At 42.8% G+C, this 24314-nt stretch overlaps 1 protein-coding gene across 2 annotated transcripts in view; it reads right to left on the minus strand.

Moving 5' to 3' along the window:
* Positions 1–15787: 15787 nt before the first annotated feature.
* The window catches only part of EDARADD (EDAR associated death domain), a 61850-nt gene continuing 53323 nt past the window's right edge, over positions 15788–24314 (minus strand). For both annotated transcript variants that reach the window (XM_018558853.1, XM_018558852.1), the window contains exons 5-6: positions 24186–24231; positions 15788–16163 (exon numbers count right to left, since the gene is read on the minus strand). In XM_018558853.1, coding sequence (XP_018414355.1) covers positions 15790–16163; positions 24186–24231 — 420 coding nt within the window. In that variant the 3' untranslated portion in view covers positions 15788–15789. The remainder of the gene's footprint in view (positions 16164–24185; positions 24232–24314) is intronic.

The following is a 24314-nucleotide window of genomic DNA, read 5'->3' on the forward strand; positions in this document are numbered from 1 at the left end:
TAATCGCACAGTACAGTGCGATTAAAGGACTGTACCATGCAATCGCACCTACCTTGCATTCTGGTGCGGGAGGTGTGTTGCGTTGCTTTCATTTAAATGGTACCTCAAACACAACTCTCACCCACAGTTTGTACGCCATCATCTTTATTCGTATTCCTTTAGCATGACATGTGAACGCAATGTTTCGGAGCCTCACAGGACCCCTTTGTCAGGCAAAGAGCATTTTTGATAATGTACACTTTGCCTGACAAAGGGGTCACGTGAGGCTCCACCTTCCCGCCACGCACGCCCCCGCACATTGCCCAGGTGAGAGGTCGCACACAGCCCCTCATACACACACACAGTGCTGGTCCATATTATTGCAAAGATTATTGCAATTATTGTAAAGAAAATGCAGATGTGTTTAAATGGAGTCTGTGGATCCAGAAGAAACATCTTGACCACGATGTGTCGGTTCCTTTTCTGTTTGCTGTCCCTTAGGGGCTAACTTCACTCTTGACGTGTGGATCCAAGCTATGAATTCCTCTGTTAGGACCACTGTTCTTGTGACTGCTATCACCGTTGTAGACTTTCCATTAGGCGGGTCCAGAGTTCGGTGTCCGTGGAGCGCCCTCACCAATACCACATCTCAAGGCTTAAAGGGATGAGTATGTTGCTCTGACGGTAAAGGTAAAGAGAGAGAAAGACATCACCATAGCTGCTGTTCAATTTCTTAATCAATTGTTCCCCATATGTCTCCTGAATCTGCTGCAAGTCCCCTTCAATTCAAATTGGTGGACCTCTAGTCCAGGGTGTGGGGAAGGGTCTTCCCATTAAAATTTCAAAGGGTGACATTCCAATAGTTTTATTAGGAGACAGTCTAATCTTAGCCAACACGGCTGGCAAAGTAATCTGGCCATTTAGCAAATGACCCACCCGTGCCTTTTCTCAACTTGTCCTTAATAGTTCTATTCATCCTCTCTACAATCCCTGAGCTCTGTGGGTGAAAAGGGATGTGAAATTTCCAGTCAATACACAACAACTTAACTACTTTTTGCAACACTTGTTAGATGCAGGCTGGTCCGATGTCTGTGTCAATAGAGATTCGCACCCATACCTTGGTATAATTTCCTTACATAATATTATAGCCACTGTTCAGACATCCTCTCATGTGCTAGGGAGCGCTTCAACCCATTTGCTAAACTTATCTACAATTACCAAAAGATACTTAAAGAACTATGGGGTTAGGGCCGTGACAAGATCGAGAAGTGAGCGAACGCCAGTATGTGTTCGCTCACTTCCCGATCTACTGAGCCGACCTGTGACAGTTTCATTGTCACAGGTCAGCTAGAACTATGAGGATGAGTGAAAAGCACTCATCTCATAGTTCTCCTTTAAGACCTCCTCTGGCCACAGGCATGTGTGTAAAATCTATCTGCAATTTCTGAAAAGGGCCACTGGATGCTGGTACTGATCTAATTTACCTATCCTTTTCCCCTGAACATTATTCCTTGCACATGTTAAACATCTGGACAATTGATCCTGAACCATAGTCTGTTGATCTATACAAAAATGTTGTTTTAATGATTGCAATGTTAATCTCCTCCCCTTATGTCCAAAACCATGGAAGTGTGCTATAAACAAAGAGCTGATGCTTTGGGGATACCTATGATCCCTCCTTTGGACCACAGACCAAACTGGTCTGGGGTCAATCCCTGTAAATCCCAGAATTGCTTATCGTCATCTTGTGCCATGCTTTGCTATTCCTGCAGCAATTAATCATCAACGTGGGAGGTGTCATTACTACCAAACTGGGACTAGAATCCAAAAGAGGCTGCAAAGCAGCCTGCTTGGATACCTGATCAGCAAAATTATTGCCCTTTCCCACATGTGTCCCTTACATTTTATATCAGCTATGCGGGAAGGCTATTGTATAGAATTTAGCAAATCAGTAATAAGGGTAGAATGTGGAATGGACTTCCCATCTCCGGCCAGGGCCGGCCTTTGGGGGTGTTCGAGATCGCCATGGCAACAAGGGCACCATGGCAACAAGGGCGCCAGGCGGCCGACATAGCTCATCCTCGGGGCGGCTTCTCTCCTCCTCACCGCTGGCCATCCGACATGACAGTGCTCCCTCCTCCCCGCCCGCCCGCTTCAGCGCTGTCCTCGGTTCCGAGGAGAAACTGTCTGCTGAAGCCTGTGGGGGTGCAGGAGGGAGCGCTGCCTGCTGTCAGGACGGCCGAGCGGGGAGGAGAGAGCAGCCTCTGTCATCCTGTCAGTTTCAGGATGACAGCGGCTGTGTGCGTGGCCCAGCAGAGGATCGGTAAATATCTGTGACAAAAATTGTAAAAAATTATTTTACAAAAGTGAACATTACCTCCCCCCACACACACATATATATATTATTAGACATGTGCAACAACTAAAAATTCATTTCAGAAAAATGTTTTCATTCGTTTCATCAAACAAAACAAATTGTTATGCAATTTTGGATTCAGCCATTAGCATGTTCTGGAGGCAGGGCGCATGACGTCATATACACCATTGTGCCCACAAGTTTAATACCTTTAAATAAAAGTTTTATTTTTATCATACTTTTTATTATGTTTCTTTGGGGCTTAACAAAATGGGAGTCTTTGAATGGTGCAGATATTGGAGAAATGGGTGTGGTCACTGAGGGGTGTGGTTACTGAGGGGTGTGGTCACTGAGGGGCGCTGTAGAGCTTTCTCACACAGGGTGCCTAAAGGCCTAAGGCCGGCCCTGTCTGCGGACATAACCCCTGCGCTGCCATATAAGCCCCGAGTCACGTACAACCCCAAAGGCATCTTTAGAATCAGTATAGATATTGACATCTTGTCCTTTGAAAAGATAACATGCTCTAGTAAGAGCAATCAATTCTGCGGCCTGTGCTGATGTGTGTGGTAAGGGACCTGCCTGATGTACAATATCTGGGAGCTGAACTACTGCATATCTTGTCAGGTATGTAAAGTAATTTGGGCAGGAGCAGTAGCCATCTATAAAAATATCTAGGGCACCTGGAATAGGAATGGACGTCAAGTCATGTCTAGGAGAGGTGTCTGTATGTTTGGCCTCTAGGCAGTCATGTTTCTCAAGAGGAATGTCTTCGTCTCAACAAAGCATTCAAAGTCTGGATGGGACCTGAAGTGGGGGAGGAGTATTTGACAGTTAGATTAGAGGTTGAAGTCAAAATAACTTTGTAACCGGATAGTCTCTCAGCAGTCATATGTTGTGTAGTCAGATTCTTAAGGATATGAAGAAAAGATGAGAAAGAAAAGAACGATGGGGGATGTGTAGGATAGTTATGAGCCAAAGACAGGGCAAGTGCCATTTCCACAGCCATTACACATGTTGCCAGGATACGCAGGCAGGTTGGCATCCCTTGGACTGGGAGAGGCAGAATCTTGGAAAAGAATGCAGTAGGTCCTATAGTGCCTCCGTGTTACTGGGCCATGACTGCTGCCATAGGTTTACACTCCTCCCTACAATAAATATGGAAAGCCCTTCCATAGCCTCAGCGCCTGCGCTTGGGTTGCCAGACTAACAGTTGTTTCAGAGTTTTAAAAGACTTTCTCATTTCATCAGTCCAGCGTATAAGGTCTTCCTTGTCTTGTTTAGTGGCCTCTCTCAAGGTGCTGTCATAGTAGGAGCAATCTGGAATCCATTGACGGCAAACGTTTATCATGCCCAAGAAACTCAACATGTCCTTCTTTGTGTGTGGTTCCTTTCTCTCCGGGGAAAGGTGGCTTTTCGCTGGAGACAAAGTGAAGCCCAAATATTGAACAGTCTCTTTACATTATTGAAGCTTGGTATAGGAGACCTTGTGACCTTCTTGTGCCAAGTGACATAATAATGAGACAGTGTCCTCTTGACAAGCCTCCAGAGATTGGTTGCAGACAAGCAAGTCGTCCACATACTGCTGGACAGAACCATTGGGTGGCGTCCAACCTTTATGGGTTTCACGGAGCGCCAATGAGTATCCTGGAGGTGAGTCAGCATATCCCTGGGGTAATCTATTGCCGCCCATGGAACATAAAGGCCAATCGTTTTTGCGTCTCCTCGCCCACTGGGACCGAAAAGAAAGCATTTGTCAAATCAAGCACACCTTGGTGTCTACGGGAATGGAGGTTAGTAAGGAGTTAATGTCTGGTATAATAGGGGCAAAGGTTTCTATTAAATTATTAATTCTTTTGTGAATTTATATCCATTACCTTTAGGTACAGGATTAATAGGTGTATTGTAAGGGGACACTACTGGTTTAATTATACCTTGTCTCAGAAAACTGTCAATGAAAGGTTCTATCCCTTTTTCATTATCCTTATTCAGTGGGTACTGTTTAATGTAGATTAGAGTTACTCCTGGTTTCAGTTTAGCCCTATAGGGGGTGCAGTTTATCAAGCCTACATCTTGTGAATCTGTGGCCCAGACAATAGAAGAAACCTGCTGAAGACTCGGGGGCATTCCCACTATACTCATAGCTGCTGCTACCTCCTCCCATTCTGAATCTACAGGAGATATTTCCATCATAGGAGAAATCACATCCATAGCTCCCTCTGAGGTTACTTGGATATGAATTTGGACAACAAATCTCTTCCCAGTAAATTTACAGGGCAGCCAGGGATAATCAAGAAACAATGAAAGCCCAAGAAGCTTCCTGTATCTGTGATTATATGTAATAGTGGTGTCTTCTGAAACCTAGTCAGGACTCCATTTATACCCATTGAAGGCTCTCCAGGTTTTGTAGGCCCCTCATAATCTATAGCTCTCAGAGAGGACTTAGTAGCCCCAGTATCAATGAGAAAATGTACCCTCTTGTTATTTACCCTTAAACTGCACACTTGTGAGTGTGAGGAAACCTGCACCATGGAGAGAGAATCCCCCTCCTGGGCATCCCTATGCCTGCTGGTTCTGCCAGTCAATGGGGTGATGCACACTCTGGGGTGCTATTGCCACTCCAGCTGGCGGGGCTAGCTGCTGAGGAACCTGTTCTGTAGATCTGGGCATTCATTCCTCAAGTGTCCCAACTGTCCACCTCCAAAACACCTCTAACTTTTCTGGGGGTCTATTCCTCCCCTAGTACTTGAAAAACTACCTCTTCCTCTACCTCTGCCATGTCTCCAGTATCGACCTCTGCCTCTTCCTCTGAATCCTTGTCCTCCCTCCTGATAAGCCTGAAGGTGAGTAGCCACCTTAGGCTTGATAATATCAAAACTACCTGCTGAGTCTTTTACTAACAGTTCCCGGTCCATCTCATCTGGAGATTTCGCCAGCCAATTATCTACAACTTGCTTTATTACTTTTTGCATTTTCTGGCAATAATCCTCCAATCAATGTTTGCACATACACTATACCCATTTCTCCTCCTCTTGTCAGACCTGCTTCTTCCTTCCACACCACCCTTCTAAACCTCTTTACATAATCTGTCACTGTCTCCTTGGGTCCATGTTTGCAAGACATGGCTACAGCAATAGATGTCCTATCACGATGTTTTCAACCTGTGTCCACATAGCATCTATATGTGCCTTAGTCCCAAGGGGATACGCATTGTATCCTACTACTGCACCATCAGGAATTTCTAATGTTGGCATATTTGCCCAGACTATTTCTCCATCTTCATCATTACCCATAACTTCTTCAATAATTCATCTATAGTCTTCCCTAGTACAGTTCATACCCTTAGTTGCGTGTTTCAAATATTGTACAGTAGCTGTAGGATTCTTACGAGGGCTCAGAGCGTTTTTTTTACTATACCATTAAGTACTGTTGTCTAGTGTCTCCAACGGCTTTATAATCATGTTGTTACCTACAATCATAAAGGGGAAATTTTCAACTGTGCATCTATCATCCTGTTTCCCACTTCTAAGTTTATATTTTGTCTGTGTGTGAACTCCAGGGGACAGTGTGATCTGCGCTGTGCTTTGTTGTAACTTAGGCTTAGTAACTATCTACAAAGTCTGGTTTAACCTTATCCTCCTCTTCTGATTCTTCATCCTGTCCACCCACTGCTCTTTCACCCTTATCTGGCTGGGGTCCTGGTTCTGTTTGATGTGTATGTCTCTGACTGACAGCTAACACCACTTCCTCATCATCCCAAACATTAATTACTGGCAAACTTGGGTAAACTGACACATAATCCGGTGTCAAAGCCAGCGGAGCGGAGGAACAATTATCCTTCGAGTAACATTGCTTCTGGGACCCTTTCCTATTTCCTACCTTGTTCCCATCATAGGACAATGGAGCTAACTGCAACCACATTTCACCACACTCTCTCCTATATTTCCGCAGAGACTGTAACATATAAGGTACAGGTACCCATAAAAAAACAAGATTACACAAGGACTCATACACACGCATACACATGCAGAATCCCATAAATACACGCAATAGGTTTAACTTGATGGACCTGTGTCTTTATTCAACCTCAAATACTATGTAACTATGTAACTATATCCCACTCTGAATCCTTCTCATACCATGGAAATGCCTCTCTATCACCTAAACACAACCCTTTAATCATGGCTAGGTGAAATAAAGAAAATTATCCTTTCATGGGGAATGGGTCAGAGGATTTCATCCCCTCGGTCCATCCTGCTATATTATCTGTCCATGGGTCTGCATAATAAGCACATGGGCAGAGAAGGACCAGGGCAGCAGCAAAGGTATGTTGCTGAGCAAATATACGAAAATTGTTTTGGCCAGAGTACAGCTTTACACCACATCCAGTGCCTTCCGGCAATACAATACAACAAAGAAAAAAAGAATACAAAACTCAGTCACACAGTAATAAACAGGTTCGTTATAAGTAAGTACAAATTATATTAAAAAAATACACATCCCAAAGTTCAACACATGAGCACATATGTAAATACAAAGACATCTAGAAAGATTAGATGGGACCAGGTAGATAGGGATAGGGAGTATCTTACTATATGTATCGAACGTTAGAGATGAACTCTGGGGTGCAAACAAAAAGGTTAATCAGTGGCATTAACCCACTACATTAATAAGTTGTTACTCCCAAAACTCTCCATTTAACTAAAAACCCAACTGGAAATTCAGTGAAATTATTTAATTTTTTTTAAAAAAGCTTAGGCGGTATAATTCTTCCCTATACATCACTTCCTCTCCCTGCTCCACTAGTAAAAACTACAGTTTCTATAATGCCATGGGAACTGTAGTACATGTGCATCAGTCACACTATAAAGTAATATTATGTAGAACAGACCAGGAGAATCCATGCTGTCAATTTACACTGGGACAGTGAGTGGTTCAGACCAGGAGTCTGAGACTCCTGTGTTTGCCCCATGCAGCGAGTACGAACATAATGACCTCACTGCTTGCTGCTTAGAACTACAGTGGGGAAGTGACAAGATTGGTGGTCAGGGGGATATAGGACATAGCGACCACCGATCCTTTAACACAACTATGAGGAGGACTGAGTCTGGGAATACCGCAACAGAGGTAGAATTTTCTCAATGCTGTTACACCTAAGAAAATAAAGAACATATTTGGAAAAAACAAGAAAGCTACAAATGATACAACAGAAACATTTATGCCCGGAGTTCAGCTTTAGGCTGCCATTCAATATAAGTTTAAAAACTTGCATTACTAGATTGTATATGTATAACATTTTAAATAACAATTGTCGTATGCATTTCATTTTATTGCAACCTACACCAGTCATCTAAATCACCCTTTCACCATAAGAGGAGCTATTCAGCAACATGCTTGTACACGTTGGAGATGCAAAAGGAAAGGAATACATAATAAAGACTGGTGGTGGTAACAATGGTTACATTTACATTTTGTAGCTTCATACTATTCTGCATTGATGTATCATGCATTGCTGAGATTTGTAGTCTTCTATAGCCGGTGCCATTCGGCATTGCTGTATAATATATAGCTGGGATTTGAAGTCCTCTTTAGCTGATGGTATTATTCTGCATTGCTGTATAATGTATTGCTGAGATTTGTAGTCCCTCTACAGCTTGGAGTCAGTGCCAGAACTACCAGGGGTGCAGCATTTGCAGCTGGGACCTTACCACTGTCCCAAAATCATTGACTGTATTGTTTTGGAAAAACTGTCACATGATACTAAATAAAAAGTATCGGTAATTGGTAGCAAGGAGTATTTGAGAATAAGTAACAGTACTCGTACTCGGCCTGAAAAAAAATGTATCGGTGCATCCCTATTAATAGGTATAAACTTTGTAATCATTCCTCATAGCTAAGGTCCCTCAGCCCCCTTATTAATTGTGTTGCCCTTCGCTGAACTCTTTCTAGTTCAAGAACATTCTTCCTGTGGATTGGTGACCAAAACTGAACACCATATGTAAGATGAAGCCAAAGCAGTGTTTTGTAAAGGGATAGAATTATTGATTTATCCCTTGATAATACTATATACCATTTTAATGCATGGGAGTATGCTTCTAGCTTTGTTAGCTGCATCTTGTCATTGCATGCTATCTAGTTAGCTACCTCAAGCACCCCCAATTTTTTTTTCCCATCACCCAAAGGAGCCTTTTTTAGCACCCAAATGCATAACTTTACTTTTTTCAGTATTGAACCTTATCTGCCATATAGCTGCCCATCCCCCTATTTTATTAAGGTCTTTCTGTAACTTTGCTATATCCTATGATGACTTTCATTTACCTGCATAATTTGGTATCATCAACTCTTTACTCCAACCTCAATATCATTTAAAAACAAGAATCAAGACAGACCCTTTGGGAACACCACTCACAACCATAGACCATTTAGAGAATGAGTCATTAATCACTACTCTCTGGAATTGTTTATATAACCAGTTCCCTATTCATGTACATACAATTTCTTCAACACAAACAGGCCATAATTTGTAAATTAACCCCTTCATGACTGAGCTAGTTTTCAGTTTCTGTTCATAAAAGGCTAATAGGCTGTTCCAAACTTCCTTAGAGACTGATCCTGACTTTAGTCAGATTCAGATCTCACTAAAAGCTCTTTGATCGTGCCTAGACGATCAGAACTGATACATTTCACTCAAAAGATATACATTGTATCTTTTTAGTGAAATGTATCTAAACTTCGGGCTCTAGAGATGTCAAAACAAATAGCAGAGAGGTGAGGTGAGTCACTGCTACCTCTCTGCTATTTTCAGCTGTCAAATACAGGATCGCAAATTGCGGTCCTGTATTTGCATGTAACGGCTTCATTCTTTCATTAATGAAAGGAAGAAGCTTTTACAAAAAGCTTAATTATTTAATTAATGAATGCCTCAATACTGAGACATTCATTAATGACTGGTAACAGCTGATAATCAGCTGTTACCAGCATTACAAAGCCTGATATAACTCGTCACGTGGCCAGTCATATAGGCACAAAGTGCCGGGACGTACACTGTATGTCTCCCGTCACGAAGGGGTTAAACATGTATGAAATACAGTATTGAATACTTTAGAATAAAATTCAGATAAACTACTTTCCTCTTTCTTACTTCTTACTTCCTCCTAGAAAATTCGTCTGACCACAACAATCTCTCACAAATCCATGCTTCTTGTTACTTATGATACCTTGACAAATTCTTGAATATAGTCCCCTTTAATTTCCTCATTGACCTTAGGCTTTTTGGTCTCTAATTTCCATGGTATACATCATACCACTTACCACTTTGGGCTTCCCTGAAAATGTTGATGTCCGTGACGGCTAACGAAGGGAAGGGGGAGGAATCCGGTGATTTCGATGTCCATGATGTCACCGGACTCCTCCCCCTTCCCTTCGTCAGCGCTGGCGGATCGGAGCGGGGAGGGGGGAATCCAGCCGTGACAGGAACGAGAGGGGAGCGAACGCCGGTATGTGTTCGCTCACCTCCCGATCTACTGAGCCGACCTGTGACAGTCTCATTGTCACAGGTCGGCTAGAACTATGAGGTGAGTGAAAAGCACTCACCTCATAGTTCTCCTTTAATAGCCCCCATGTTTGGAGTTGTCAGTGTTTGTGTCTAGGTAATGCAGATAAAGGGTATTTGGATTTCCAGTCAGCAGTTTCCATTTCCCGTGTTGAACTGCAGTATGAGCCGATATATTAAACAATTAAGTTTTTGCTGGACAAGGGTTTCTGACTACCTGCAGCGCCAAACAACTGCAGCATGTCATTGTGGCATTGTACACTGGTGACTGAACAAAATCTTAGAGAAGATACCGCTTTTATCAACAGAAATTACACAGAGCAACCAATGATTATATTTCATCTGAGCATGGCTGCTGTGAGTCACAGCACATCATTGTCTTCTGCACTCAGTTTTAAAGGGAAATTATGATTTTTGGGGGGGGGGGGGAGGGATTTATCAAAATTGGAGCGAAAAAATTAATCAGCTTCTCTCTTCAGTTAAGCTTTGAAAATTAAAGGTGATGCTGATTGGTTGCCATGCACAGCTGCTCCAGATTTTGTCTGCTCCAGTTTTGATAAATTCCCCTCAATTTATTTTAAAGTGTATATGTTTATAGTGTATACCACATTTACCACTGACTAATGCAGAGTTGCAATGCAAGCAGATCAGCTAAAAGTAGTTGGCTCTGTATGTGCGATATAATTAATCGAAATTAATCGATTTAAAAAAAATTGATTCATCGAACAGGACATTTTTAATCAGTAACAGCCCTAAAATGAAGTCATCAAAAAAGGAGATGGAAGGAAACACCTTGGCGGAACGCCTACTCTTATGCATCCCAAACTGCACGACCGGCAGCGCGGACGTGCTGGCAACATCCTCAATTTTAAGGGTCTCCCGGACCAGCGCCGAAACCATTTCACGTTACTGAACCAGGAGCGTAGACACCGCCTCATCCTCACTGGCCGAATCAGGGGGAATCAGAGGAATCAACCGGAACAGGATGAGGCGACGCCGCTGGAAGTTCCCCCTCCTCCGTCGGACTCCCACGACAAGGCAGGGGACGGCAAAGGCAAAGCCCGTTTTCTAGGCGGCCGCTGCGTCAAGGCGCGCTCCATGCGCATCACAAAACCATCCATGACAGAGGAAAAAGCCTCCATGGACAATGCGGTGCCCACAGTACCAACCACCCCCCCTGAAGAACCGGAGGGACGCATGGGTGACTGGGAAAGCATCACAGGCGTACAGGATGCACAAAGAGGGGATCTAGAGGGGTCCGCAGAGCGCTGCCCACAGCCCTCACAAGGCAATGCAGGGGAGTCGTCCCTGCGATCCATTGCACACTTGCACAGAACCATCCCACCGACTGCAGACCACCAGGCAAGGGAGATGAAAGACAGGGACCCCGCTACTCACGACCCCCAGCGTCCTTGTCCCAGCCCAGCCGTCCGACTCTGCAAGGTGGAGGAGAGCTGCACACTGTGTCCTTCCTGCACGGCGTCTTCAGGCTGAAAGGAAGACATTCCCCATCTGCCCGAGGCTAATAGGAAGCCCGGGCGGAAGTGACGAAGAGAAAGGGCAAATTTGCCCTTATCCAAGACGAGCGGCGCTAGCCACGGATGCGGCCACCCTACACAGGCGGCCGCAGGGGAACCAGAGGAGCGCCAGCCCCCCACCCCAAGAGCCCCACCAGGGGCCGAAACAGCCAGGTGAGCGGCGTAAACATCCACCGGAGACCCCACATACATACCCACATGAGGGAAGACCGGACACCATCGCCAGGATCCAGGACAAGCTGGGTACCAGTAGGAGAACGCCCCCGACCGCAGCGTCGCCAGCCTGCGGGAAGAGCCGTGACCAGTGGGCCAGGGCCCCCGGTCATAAGCCCCCCCGGGACGAATCCCATAGGCGTCAGGGAGGACCACCTGTTGCAGCCGACCCACCGTAGCAGAGTCTGCATGCGCTCGCCAGTCACCCAGGGGAGACTACAAGGATCTACAGTCATCCAGCATGTTGCCCTGGGGACACTTGCTAGAAGAAAAATCGAGTGAAACATTTTTCAGCTCCTTACTCCTGACGCTAGGCAAAAAACTGGAGACTTGTCAGCAAGCGGGGGGTTGGGCCACCAGCAGGGGCCGCCCCTAGGCTGTCTTGTCTTTTGTTATGTGCCTAGCGTCCTACTCCTGCAGGTGGCGATATACCCTACCATTCAGGATCTACGATCTGTTGCCCTGTGTCCTTCAATGAACGGGAGAGAAAAGATACATTTTTGTTAATAGTTAAGGTGGTTGAATGGGTTTTTAACATCTAACTCCTGAAGTGTCGCTTTAAGCTCCCTAATTACTTGAGGGTGTAAGCCATCTGGTTCTAAAGATTTATTCACATTAGATTTATCTAGTCTGTTTTGAACCCAAATTTTTGTCAACTATGGACATACATTCAATACATTGGTAGTAGCATTATTGGTTTGACTGTCAAACCTGTCTTTTTTTTTGTTTGTAAAAACTGAAGAGAAAAAGAGGCATCTGTCTTCTCCCTGTCATTTGTGACCAATTTCTGATGTTATCCTTTTATGGTGCCTATGTGTTCTGTCCTTTTTACTATTGATATATTCAAAGATTTGTTTTTTTAGTTATTGTAGTAATGTTTTTTGTAATCTATTTTATTTCATCAATGCTGATGATGTCCATTCCAATTTTTATTTCTCATGTATTTGCTTTTATATACAGTAGAATTTAGCACAAAGGTTTAAGTTTTGTTATTTTATATTTGTTACCCATTGGAATTCATTGGTGAATGCAGTTGTTTAATACCATCACGTTCTAAAAAAAGTCATCTCCACAAAGCTACCTTCTCATGTATCACTGGCCCCTCTCTTTTAGATCGTAAGCCCTCACGGGCAGGGCCCTCCTTACTAAGGATGGGCTTGGGCGTGTTCGCAGCTCCACGTGCCGAGCCCGCCAGGAAGCTGACAGCGCACGGCGCCGATCACAGGCACTGAGACATTTCCCGTTCTCTGCAGCTACGGACCGGGAAAATGTCTCAGTACATGTGATTGGCGCTGCGCTTTCAGCTTCCTGGCGGGCTCGGCACGTGGAGCTGCGAACACGCCCGAGCCCATCCTCACTCCTTACCATCTTGTCTTGAATTGTATTGTAATTGTAATGTAATTGTAATGTCTTCCTTATATCGTAAAGCGCTGTGCAAACTGTTGGCGCTATATAAATCCTGTATAATAATAATTAACACACATTCACTCGTTCTTTGTGTTCTTTCAGAATATTTTGTTCCATTGAGCATCATACAGTAAGGAGCACAATTCAAGTTCTCGTTTTTTACATTTAGAGTTCTTGTCATACCAACACCCCTCTATTCCTGTAATTTGCAGCAAATGTAATTACACCACGATCAGGATTACGCATGTTATCTGTAGTTTGCACATCTGTAATGAGCTCAGTGTTGTTTGAAATGAATAGCTTCCACCGTGTGACCAATGAAACTGTCCTACAATAAGTTAAAGAAATGACAAGCTATTGTTGAGTGTGTGCAGTTCCTCTTCTCCAATCAATATTAGGATAATTGAAGATGCTAATAATAACATTAGTCATTATCATCATCATCATCATCATCAACATTTTTATGTAATTTACTAATGGGTATGTGCATTACTCCAGACCAGTAAACTCGAGTCCATAGCCAATTGGTTTACAATGAAATGGTTGCCTTTTTTACTGGGCTAGAGTAAAGGTTACATCCTTTACTTCTCTTATGCATTTCTTCATATAACAACCAACTTACCAATATTTAACCAACAATGATCTTTATTTTTCATGTATTCTCCAGTTTTCATAGCTGAAGCTCATTCTTTGTAATTAAATGTACACCACCCCCAAATTACATTTTTAGTTAGTACTGATGGTTTGACTCATCACTGTGGATTCTTAGATATATAAATCAGGTGGATTCTCTAATTATTTTGTGTTTTCTATATAATGGAGAATTACACTATTTGCATATGTAATGACATGGACAGCTGGGAGAAAGTGGGAAGTCTAATGGAGATATTTTGAAATGTTGGCAGTGGAGTCCCTAAGAGATAGAAGAAGGTAACATGTGATTTACATTTCCAGCAACTATGCTAAACTGAAATATCAGTTTTTGGTGAACTTAGCTTTTAAAGGAAACCTGTGAGGATAAAAAATAAGAAAAGTGGATTTTAAAAGTTCGGTCCTGGGGCTTTGATCATCATCCTGACTTTAACCACTTGCCGTCCATGGCGTTCCTGAACGGCCGGACGGGAGCCTTAAGACCCTGTTCACATTGAGCGATTTATCGCGCGGTAATTCCCGCGATATCGCGGCAAATTACCGCGCGATATCGCGCTCCAATGCACTCCAATGGGGCAAAGGGTCCTGCTGTCGCGGGTCGTGTGTCGCTACAGCAGGACCCTTTTTGGAGCGGATTTAGCCGCGATTCAAGCTTGCTCAATGCAAGCTTGAACGCGACATCGCGCAGCAAATCTCGCGATGTCGCGCAATATGCAAATCGCGTGACAAACGCGCGATTTGCATATCGCGCAGTGGGAACGGGGCCAAAGACGTCCTTCCCCAACCCCCGCTTGTGTGCGGCGCTCAGCATGCACACAGGTGGAGAAACTGTCAGAAATGTAAACAGCCAGCGATGGCTGTTTACATTCAAGCGATCGGGTGTCTCTAGAGACACCCGATCGCTTGTAGTAGGTGCTTGTAGTAGGTGCGGTTGTTTGTGTGTGTTTCCCCGTACCGCCGTCGATCCCGAGATCCGCTGTGCCCGGTGCGGCTGAGACCGACTGGAGATCAAAGGGAGATCAGTACACTATCTCCCTTTTATTTGCTCTCTGGTCCCCGAATGCAGGAAGTGATGTATGTTACATCACTTCCGCATTCAGTGTCACTCTCCGGCAACAGATGCCGGTGAGAAGCTGCTGAAGCAGATATCTGCTTCAGCAACTTCTCTGGGGGTCCCCAGGTGACATTGGGGGTCTTGGAGCTCCCTGATGTCTCCATAAAGAGGACCTGTTATGTGAATTGGCTATCACATAGGGAGTTTCTTAGCCCCCTATGTAATAGCAATAAAGTTAAGTGTAAAAAAAAAGTTTTACAAAAATTAAAGCTTAAAAAAAATAAAAAAGCTTACAAAAAATAGTCAAAAATTAAAATAACACCAAAATGTTTTTAAAGTCCCCCGCTCCCCCCCCCCCCACATATACACGCAAACATGTGTCGGGTGCGCCTACGTGCAAAAACGATGATTCCGCCTATTGTGCCACACATGTTACATATTGCTGCAAACGTCAACGTATGAGCAATAATTCTAGGGCCATTGATTACTGATAACAATCAACTGATGAGCGGTAAAAGCTTTTAAAGCGTCACCTATCGCCAATTTTGGGTGTGTTGAGGAACCTGTCCTTGGGGCAGCAGAGAGAGTAAATCCGCCGGCCCTGGTCTTCAAGTGGTTAATATTTAGTGAGTCAGTGATCAGAAACAAGTAAAAGGGACAGGAGTTTGGTCCAGTCACTCATAGTAGTGATGCAAGGATAAAGATGATGGGTTTAAAGGTAGGATCGATAAACAACAATTCAGCAAAGTTCACTTTAACATTGACATATCTTCAGCAAATTAAGAAATTGCAATGGGAAATAACATGCATTACATTTACAAATGAAGTAAACTGGTCTCTATGTTACTTATTCAGTTAATTGCTTAACAATTTTGTAAGCACTACTAAACTGTGAAAAACCCATTGTTCCCATGAATTGTTTAGAATATTCTGTACATACACTGGGACAGCAAGGAGAACACCACAGATACTGTAAATCACAATGCCAAAGTACATGTTGTTTAATTTAAAAAAAAATGTCAGTTATCCAAAATAATTCTTATCACACACTGTTTCTGTAAATTTTATGCACCCTCATTGGCCAATCAACATTGACCCATTTTAGCAACACCCTCTGAACATCGACCCTCTTGTACAGTTTACACAGGTCTATCAGCTGCTCCACAGTCCTTTCACTGTTCCGAAGCAAGAAGCCAATAGTAGGACTCTGTGCTCCAGACTTTTGCTCCAGAAAGCAAAGCTCGTCATAATTCATACCCCATTTGCTTGCAAGGTTCCTCCAGTTCTTAATAGTGGGATGGCAAGGATCCAGTTTTATCTTCAGGGTATACAGAAGATCCTCATCATTCAACAAGTCGCTGATTGTTGGGATGGAGTTGCGTATATCACTGGTTTCTTTATAGGAATTGGTCAAATCTGTAAAAAATTATATAGCAGCATAATATGACCATTAACTAAGAAAGAACAACACAGAGAAAAAAAAACAAAACGTAAGCTCTACTAAATGCACATAAGAGCTGTACTCCGATTAAGCACTAATAATAATCTTGGAGAAAGAACAGTTCTGGTGATTAGAACTATTTAATGGCCATATCTAGCATAGGCACAACAGTACTCCAAATTTACCAAGATGAAAAAAGGTAGAGAAGATTCAATTGAGAAGAGTGGCTTTCTGAAAGCAAATCAACATGCACAGTGATCTAAGGTGTGCAGACTTTTCCGATGGAAACTAGTGTTGCATGAAATGTGGCTCAATAATTATACCTGCTTGCTACCAAACCTAGATTTTTATCAAACTTACTACTGTTTGACTAAATGATCCTCATCAATTCAAGTTGCCCAGTATGGGCTATATTTTCTGGAAGAAAACACAATGCTTGGAACAATGAGGACATATCACAAGAAGCTTAAGAAAGTTATATAAAGCATAACAAAAATTATTTACACTATCAAGGAATGCCTGTTCCTTAAACCTCTAATTTGATATGGTGGGTTTTAGATAAAGTATATGTAAACCCTAATAATAAACTTCTCTTATTTGTGTCATTTTGCCCTTTAAATATACATGAAAGCGTTTTGTATGATGTTTGATAGGCGCAAAAGATACCTATTGATCCCGCCGGAAATCCAGTATTATCTGAAGCAGTCTAATCAACCCTTCCCAGTTCATGTTTGTGAACTACAGACACCTAAGGTGATAACATTGCACTTTAGGAGGTACAGTATAGTGAGTGAACAATGTCACTATGACCAGAGCCGTAGCTAGCTCCTTCTGCGGACAAGGCAAGAACAAAAAATTGTGTCCGTCCCCCCAACAGGCATGTGACGTCATGCGCCCCACCTCCAGGATGTTTTTTTATTTATTTTTTACTGATGTGGGGGGCTTTGGAGAAATATCAATGGTCTAAATAGACCCCTGATATTTCCCTTTTGAAATAGAACAAGAAAATGAGGACACAGAGTCCTCAGTCTCTTTTTCTGCAGCCTCTGTTCTAAATTAATGGATAGCACTCAGTACACAGGCTTCCCATTCATTCAGAAACTACTGATAGTAAAATATTTACGGAGTGCTACTACTCATTCTGAAACTCATGAATGAACAGGAAGTGATGTAAAGCATTTCCTATTCATTCATACCTTGGGGCACATAGTACTATGTGTCCCCAGTTATTTACAAACATTGGAGTGATCACCTGAAGTGATCAGTAAATATCAATAATTAGACATGTGCGATTTTTTCGTTCCAAATCGAAATTCGGACGAAATTTCGGAAATTCGTGGAATCGGAGGATCCGAATTTCCGAAATGTACCATGTACGAATCCGAAATTCCAGATCCGAAATTTCGGATTCGGAATATTCGGATTCAGTACAAATTTCGTCCGAATGGAAACTAAATTAGAAATTTACGACAATGATTACAAAAAGAGGATTTCATAGCATGTGAACATTAAAACAAAACATTACTTCATGTTCCAGTGCATGGATAAAAAAAATTAAGAAAGGGATTTTAATGTCCCTTTAATAGTGAAGACTAGAGCACAGCAACCAGAAATGTCAACTGTGCCAATTCTGCTACATACGTGCGTACGAACATTCGTCTGTTCGTGCTAAATCCCAAATTTCGGAAATTCGTCCGAATTACGAATCCGAATTCTGAATCCGATCCGAATTCTGAATCCGATCCGAATTACGAATCTGATCCGGAACTCAAAACGAAACACATACAGGACCCGATTTCGTAAATACGAAATAAACGAAATCCGAAATGAAACTAAACGAAACAATTTTTTTGCGGCTGCACTTGTCCATCAATAATATTTACCGATCCTTCGCTCTCCATCCTGAGTCCCTCAGCCACACACAGAGGAGCAGCACAGCCAGCAGCTCCCCTTTCTATCCCCCGCTTCCCTTTGGATCTTTCTCTCTCTCCTAACCGCTCGGCAATCCTGGATGACAGCTCCCTCCGCCCACCCGCCGGCTTCAGCACTCCATTTCTCCTTGGATCCCTGCTGCATACAGGCACGGGAGAGCAGCGGGGATCTGAGGAGAAGCTACAGGCTGTGCCACTCCTCTATTCCCTGCCGTCCTGTGTTGGCCGCCTGGCGCCCTATGCTGGCCACGGCAACAGGGGTGAGGGCCCATGGCAACAGGGACGAGGGGGCCAGCCTGCTTGCGCCCCCGTCACAGCTGCGCCCGAGACGAGTGCCTCACTTGCCCTTTCTGCGCCCCTGACTATGACAAAAAGTGTTTAATGACAGAGTTACCAGGTAACATTGAAGGAAAAAAATCCTAAGAAAAAAATTGTAATATATACCAATTTTTGTTCTAGGATTAAGATACACTTGAAGTGGAAGTATCATTGGTTATGATGCCTAGATAGTATTTTAATATGTTTCACTATCAACATTGTTTTTAGCGAGGCTTCAGATCATAGGAAGTGACATGTCACACAGTCATGTACTATGGCACATTATGAACTTAAGAAACATAAAGGATGTTTCCCGAAGATCACTTAACCTCGCCATCTGCACAGCATCATATATGATCCAGTAAAATGGCAATGTAAGTACATGATTTGTCAAAGATGGCTGTATAAGTATGACAGTCACAGTGTATACCTTTGGTAGTCCTAGGCCCAGGCACTGGGATATTGCACCCCATGTTCCCTGCTTTGTGTCCCATGTCAGTGATATCTTACACTTAAGTGCTACATAGGGGTTCCTGCAAAGTTGTGGATGACACTACTGACACTTTACCTGCATAGCAGTAAAATGCTGACATAAACCACAGGCATATCACAACTCCCAGGATTTTTGCTGGTGGAAGATCCCTTGAGGGAGGGGGTGATTTTTGCTTAGGAGAAGGGAGATATTTTTAGGATAGGATTTTTGATAGAGGGTGATTTTTCACTTGGGGGGAACAGGGGCGATTTTTCTGGAGGAAGATTTCTGCTTGGGGACAGGGATGGTGAAAATCTATGCTGTGGAAGGGGATTTCTGGTACATACACTTTACTATTATATGTCACATACTTATGACTGTAGCATTCTTTATGTTAGGCTGTTCATTGCACACTCCTGATCACTGCATTCTATTCACTGGACTTTACATTGCATACTTACCCCTGTACATCATATACTCCTTACCCCTGTGTTATATACATTATGTTACCCATTGCTTACTCAGTCAGTACCTATGCACTTTATATGCTTATAGTAGATACTAGGGATGCACCGATACCACTTTTTTAAGGGCGAGTACGAGTACCGATACTTTTTTTCAAGTAATCGCCGATACCAATTACCGATACTTTTTCTTAAAGGGACATGTCACATTTTTTCTAAAGCAATACAAAATCATGATTTTAGGTCAGTTTCTTAATATTATGAAGAACATGAACATGAAATGAATATTTATCATGCCATTGCTAACTAAGGCTTGTATCCCCATAGTGGGGAAAATAGGTGAGCACATGTCCAGACCAGAACATTGTATAGTGTGGCACAGCTATATCCAATTCTGCATACCTGGCTTTATATTATAAGAACTTTATAATATAAAGCCAGGTATGCAGAATTGGATATATCTGTGCCACACTATACAATAATCCGTCACTGACGCACACCCCTTTGTGATGTGTAGCTGCCGGACGTGGAATGCCCCTACTGCATTTGATTGTCCAGGTGTAGTAGATGTCACTGACAGCTTTGCAACTTGGGCAAACTGGGGTGAACTTGGTTCTAGCCAAATTTTATATGGGGCCCCCCAAACCGCCCCAACACCCTCCTCCGTAACCTACCCCCAGAACATGTTCCCGTGCCTGCGCCGTCTTTGTAGTTATGCGGAACAGGTACTCGTTTTTTGTATTGGAGTATTTGCATGAGTACGAGTACTCATGCAAATACTCGGTATCGCCGCCGATACCGATGCTTGTATCGGTATCGGTGCATCCCTAGTAGATACATTATCCTAACCAGAAAAAAGTGTAAAATCTCTGCACTACTCTTGTGAAAAAATTATGATAACGTGATAATCACAAAAATTACTATAATTTAGAGCAGCTAACACAAATGTGCAACCACTAACACCATAAAAAAACCTCCATATACTGTATGTATTTTGCTTGGGATGATATTGGCAATATCCTTATTCTTCTTTACAATCTTGAGAGGAATTTGCCCTCCCACCCTGGGGGCTTCCTGCTCCTATTCCCACCCACTTTCTTACCTTCCACATCTCAATTGCACGGTCATTTGTTTTGGTCACAATTATTGAAGAGTTTTCAGTGTTTTGCATACTTTATTGATTGGAGCGCTGCACATAGTTTATATACATAATTCTAGCCAAATTGTCATTATTTAGAGAGCCGTGCAGGTAATGTCTAATTTGTAGTGCATTAGGGTGCACTTCCAGTCTATCATAAATGAATGCGCTATTATAATGAAGGCATGTGTGAGGGCCCAGTCACACTACTACCGTATATACAGTGCGTTCCGGCGCAGTCTAAGCGCGGAACGTACAGGATCACACAGATCAGGCCAGGCGCCATTCATGTCAATGGCACTGCAGGCACGCACCCCGCCTGCATTGCGATCTCTCGCACCAGAACGCACGATACAGGAATGCCCTCTGTTCCGGTGCAGTGCGATCAGAAAAAAATACTGCATGCAGCATTTTTTTCCCCTTGCACTGCACCGGAATGGAGGGCATTCCTGTACCTCCTGTTTTCGTGCGGGCGATCACAGTGCGGGCGGGGGGCCTGCCTGCAGTGCCCTTGACATGAATGGCACTGCCACGCCCCCTCCCATCCCAGAACACAGGCTCGGACTGTGCCAGAAGGCACTGGATATGGTGTGACTGGGCCCTAAATGCACAATAATGCACTGCATTGATGCAAGTGCATTAATGCAACAAATTGTTTAAATGGATCCTTAGATAAGATCAAATCAGCTTACATTCTCATTGGGTGATCTGGATTCTGGTTAGTGGAGACTTGATCCAGTCCCTACAGTCCATATACCCATCGAATTTAGAACCGCTGTTCCATTAATAAGAAGTGGGTGCAACGGTTGTCGACGGGTGGCTTCCCGCCTCAATCTACAAATAGAAGAATGGACACCGGCACTCCAATGGCAAATCAAGTACATCTATTTATTGACATACATACTGCATAGCAAAATACACTCAGTGCAGCTTTTTGGGATCCTGTGAGACCCCGGAATGAGTGTATTTTGCTATGCAGCATGTACATCAATAAATAGACATACTTGATTTGCCATTGGAGTGCCGGTGTCCATTCTTCTATTTGATCCAGTACCTCATGCAACTCCACAGCACAAGATCACTTCTCATAGTAATCTATTGCTGACTGCAGTCAGTAAATCAACAGATCAGAATAGCAGTGATCTACTTCATTACGAAGATACTGGAGAGAGCTGCTTCAGCCCTGCCCGAGCCTCCATACTAACAGGAAGTGCTATGACATCACTTATAAGGTCATTTCACTTCCAATGTAAATATAGCGCAGAAGCATTGTTTTTACAGATCCTGCTACAAACGCTCCTATGGATCGCTCAGGAGCAGAAGCCCAGGAGCTGTTTGATTCAGCTACTGGGCTTAGTGCTGGACTTAGGGTTGCCCCCTATTTTCAAGTGAATCCCGGACATTCTAGCACCACGCGCACAGCAATTTTATGGGGGGAGAATATAGAGAGTGAAGAGAGGCAGCCAGGAGAAAGAGCAAGAAGAGAAAGCCAGGGGAGGGAGAAAGGAGGCGGTCTACAAAGGACTACAAATACCAGCAATACATTCAAATAACCATTCAATATATGCCTACACTCTAACTCTATAGACACTGGCCTGCTCCCCTCCAAGAAACATTTTCAGTCGGTGGTATTTTACAGCTGGGGACAGTTCTGAAAAACAGTGACATCTGCAGGTGAAACTCGAATAATTAGAATATCGTGCAAAAGTAATTGCAGTAAGTGCTGCAAAAGGGGCCCAAACCAAGTACTGAGTACATATGCATGCTTGTACTTTTCAGAGGTCCGATATTGTTCTATGTACAATCCTTGTTTTATTGATTGCATGTAATAATCTACTTTTTTGAGGTTGTGGATTTGGGGTTCTTGGGGTTTTCATGAGCTGTAAGCCATAATCATCACAATTATGACAAATCACAGCTTGAACTATCTTGCTTTGCATGTAATGAGTCTATCTCATATATTAGTTTCACCTTTTAAGTTGCATTAGTGAAATAAATGAACTTTGCACAATATTCTAATTATTCGAGTTTCACCTGTAAACACTGTAACTGGTCATGAAAAAATGCAAAATAATGAAGTGCAGAATTAAAGCAAATGTAAACCCAAGTATAAAATGTTATATGTTGCAGCTTACCAGCCCTTAGATAAAGCATCTGCATTATTTTTTTTTTAGACCTGCTGATTCTGCCAGTAACACACTTTCTATCCTAGAGTGACAACATCACCGTATTTATGAAGAAGCAGCGTTGTCACTCTAAGGCAGGAATACAGAAACCTCCTCCTCTTTTCTTCTCTATAACATAGAGGGAAGGGTTCTGTAGTCCCCAGAGATAACAGAGAACAAAGAAGAAGATAAGACTTCAGCACAGTCAAACAGATAAAGGAAAAAACTTTTAATGGTAAATTTAACAGACCAAAAGGGACCAAATAACAGAAGTACATTTTTAGGGGTTACATATACTTTCATCCCAGGAGCATAGCTAGCATTTGCTTTGTAAAAACTTGTTGTTCTATAAAGGGCACCTGGGATGAGATTGAGGATGCTGGGACCAAAGAGCACACTTGTGTAAACACACAGTTCCTGAGCTGCTGAGAGTTTCAGTCTCTCTCCAATCTCAGCCACTTCCGTTTCCTCTGGTGTGAAGGGTTTCATGATGCTCCTATCACCAGGGATGCATTTCGGAGAAATATCTCCCCTTCATCAGCCTGACACATACACAAGCACACTCATCGGTCCCAGCATCCTCGATCTCACCCCATCGGCTTATCCCCCTATAAGGCGTCCCAGAAGAATGGGATACTTTCCTCCCTCTGCTGTGTTTCGGGCTTTCACACAACCTACACACTTGAGTGCATTTGATTTTATTCATAAACTTTTATCAAAGTCTAATTTGCTACACTGAGATCCTGAGAGTGCCCTTCCTCTATGTTATTCAGAACTTTCAAGGCAGGACATTGTGGCTGAGAGTGTGGCAACATTTTTATTTTATTGCACAAATGGATACATAATATACAGCTTGGAATGGACAAGTTGTATTATATATTGCTACCTATGTACTACTTAATATATCAGTGTTTGTGGAGTTTCTATTTTTTTTTTTATTGTTGGGGGGGCTTCAGGGAAATATTATGGGTCTAAACAGATCCCTGATATTTCCTTTTTAAAAAGGAAATTAAGGACACAGAGTATAACATGGAGTATAATGTATAACAAGTGTACTGATCTCTATCCACTCTATTCAAAACTAAAAAAAAGGTTTTAGCATCAATTCCACTTTAAGGTTAAGTTTCAAGGTTAGGGATTAAGTGTTGAGACAGATTATGTGTTAAATTAATTTAAGTTAATTTAAGGTTAAGGTGCAAGACTTTAGGTTTAGTTTTAAAGGTAAAGGCAGGTTAGGTTTTAGGCTGCAAATACATACCCCAATTATTGCAAAATATAGTGGGGGGAATTGATCAAAACTGGAGCATACAGAATCTGGTGCAGTTGCTTAAAATAATAAATCCGCTTTTCTCTTTAGTGTGTTCAGATAAGTTTAGAAAATGAAAGAGAGAAGCCGCTTGATTGCCATGGGCAACTGCTCCAGATTTTTCCCCGTACCAGTTTTGATAGCTTCCACTCAATGAAATTGCAGTTATTTATAAATAACTGACTGAATTGTAGAACGCTTACCAGATAGAGCATGTATAGAAGTCACAGGCCAGTCATTTTCTTCTGGCTGAAAGATTATTTAAAACACAGGTTTAACTACTTGCATAATTTAATTTCAAATGATAATTTTCAATGAACCAAAGCTATAAT

Source organism: Nanorana parkeri, unplaced genomic scaffold (assembly GCF_000935625.1).
Source record: "Nanorana parkeri isolate BGI_ZX_2015 unplaced genomic scaffold, ASM93562v1 scaffold363, whole genome shotgun sequence".
NCBI lineage: Eukaryota > Metazoa > Chordata > Amphibia > Anura > Dicroglossidae > Nanorana > Nanorana parkeri.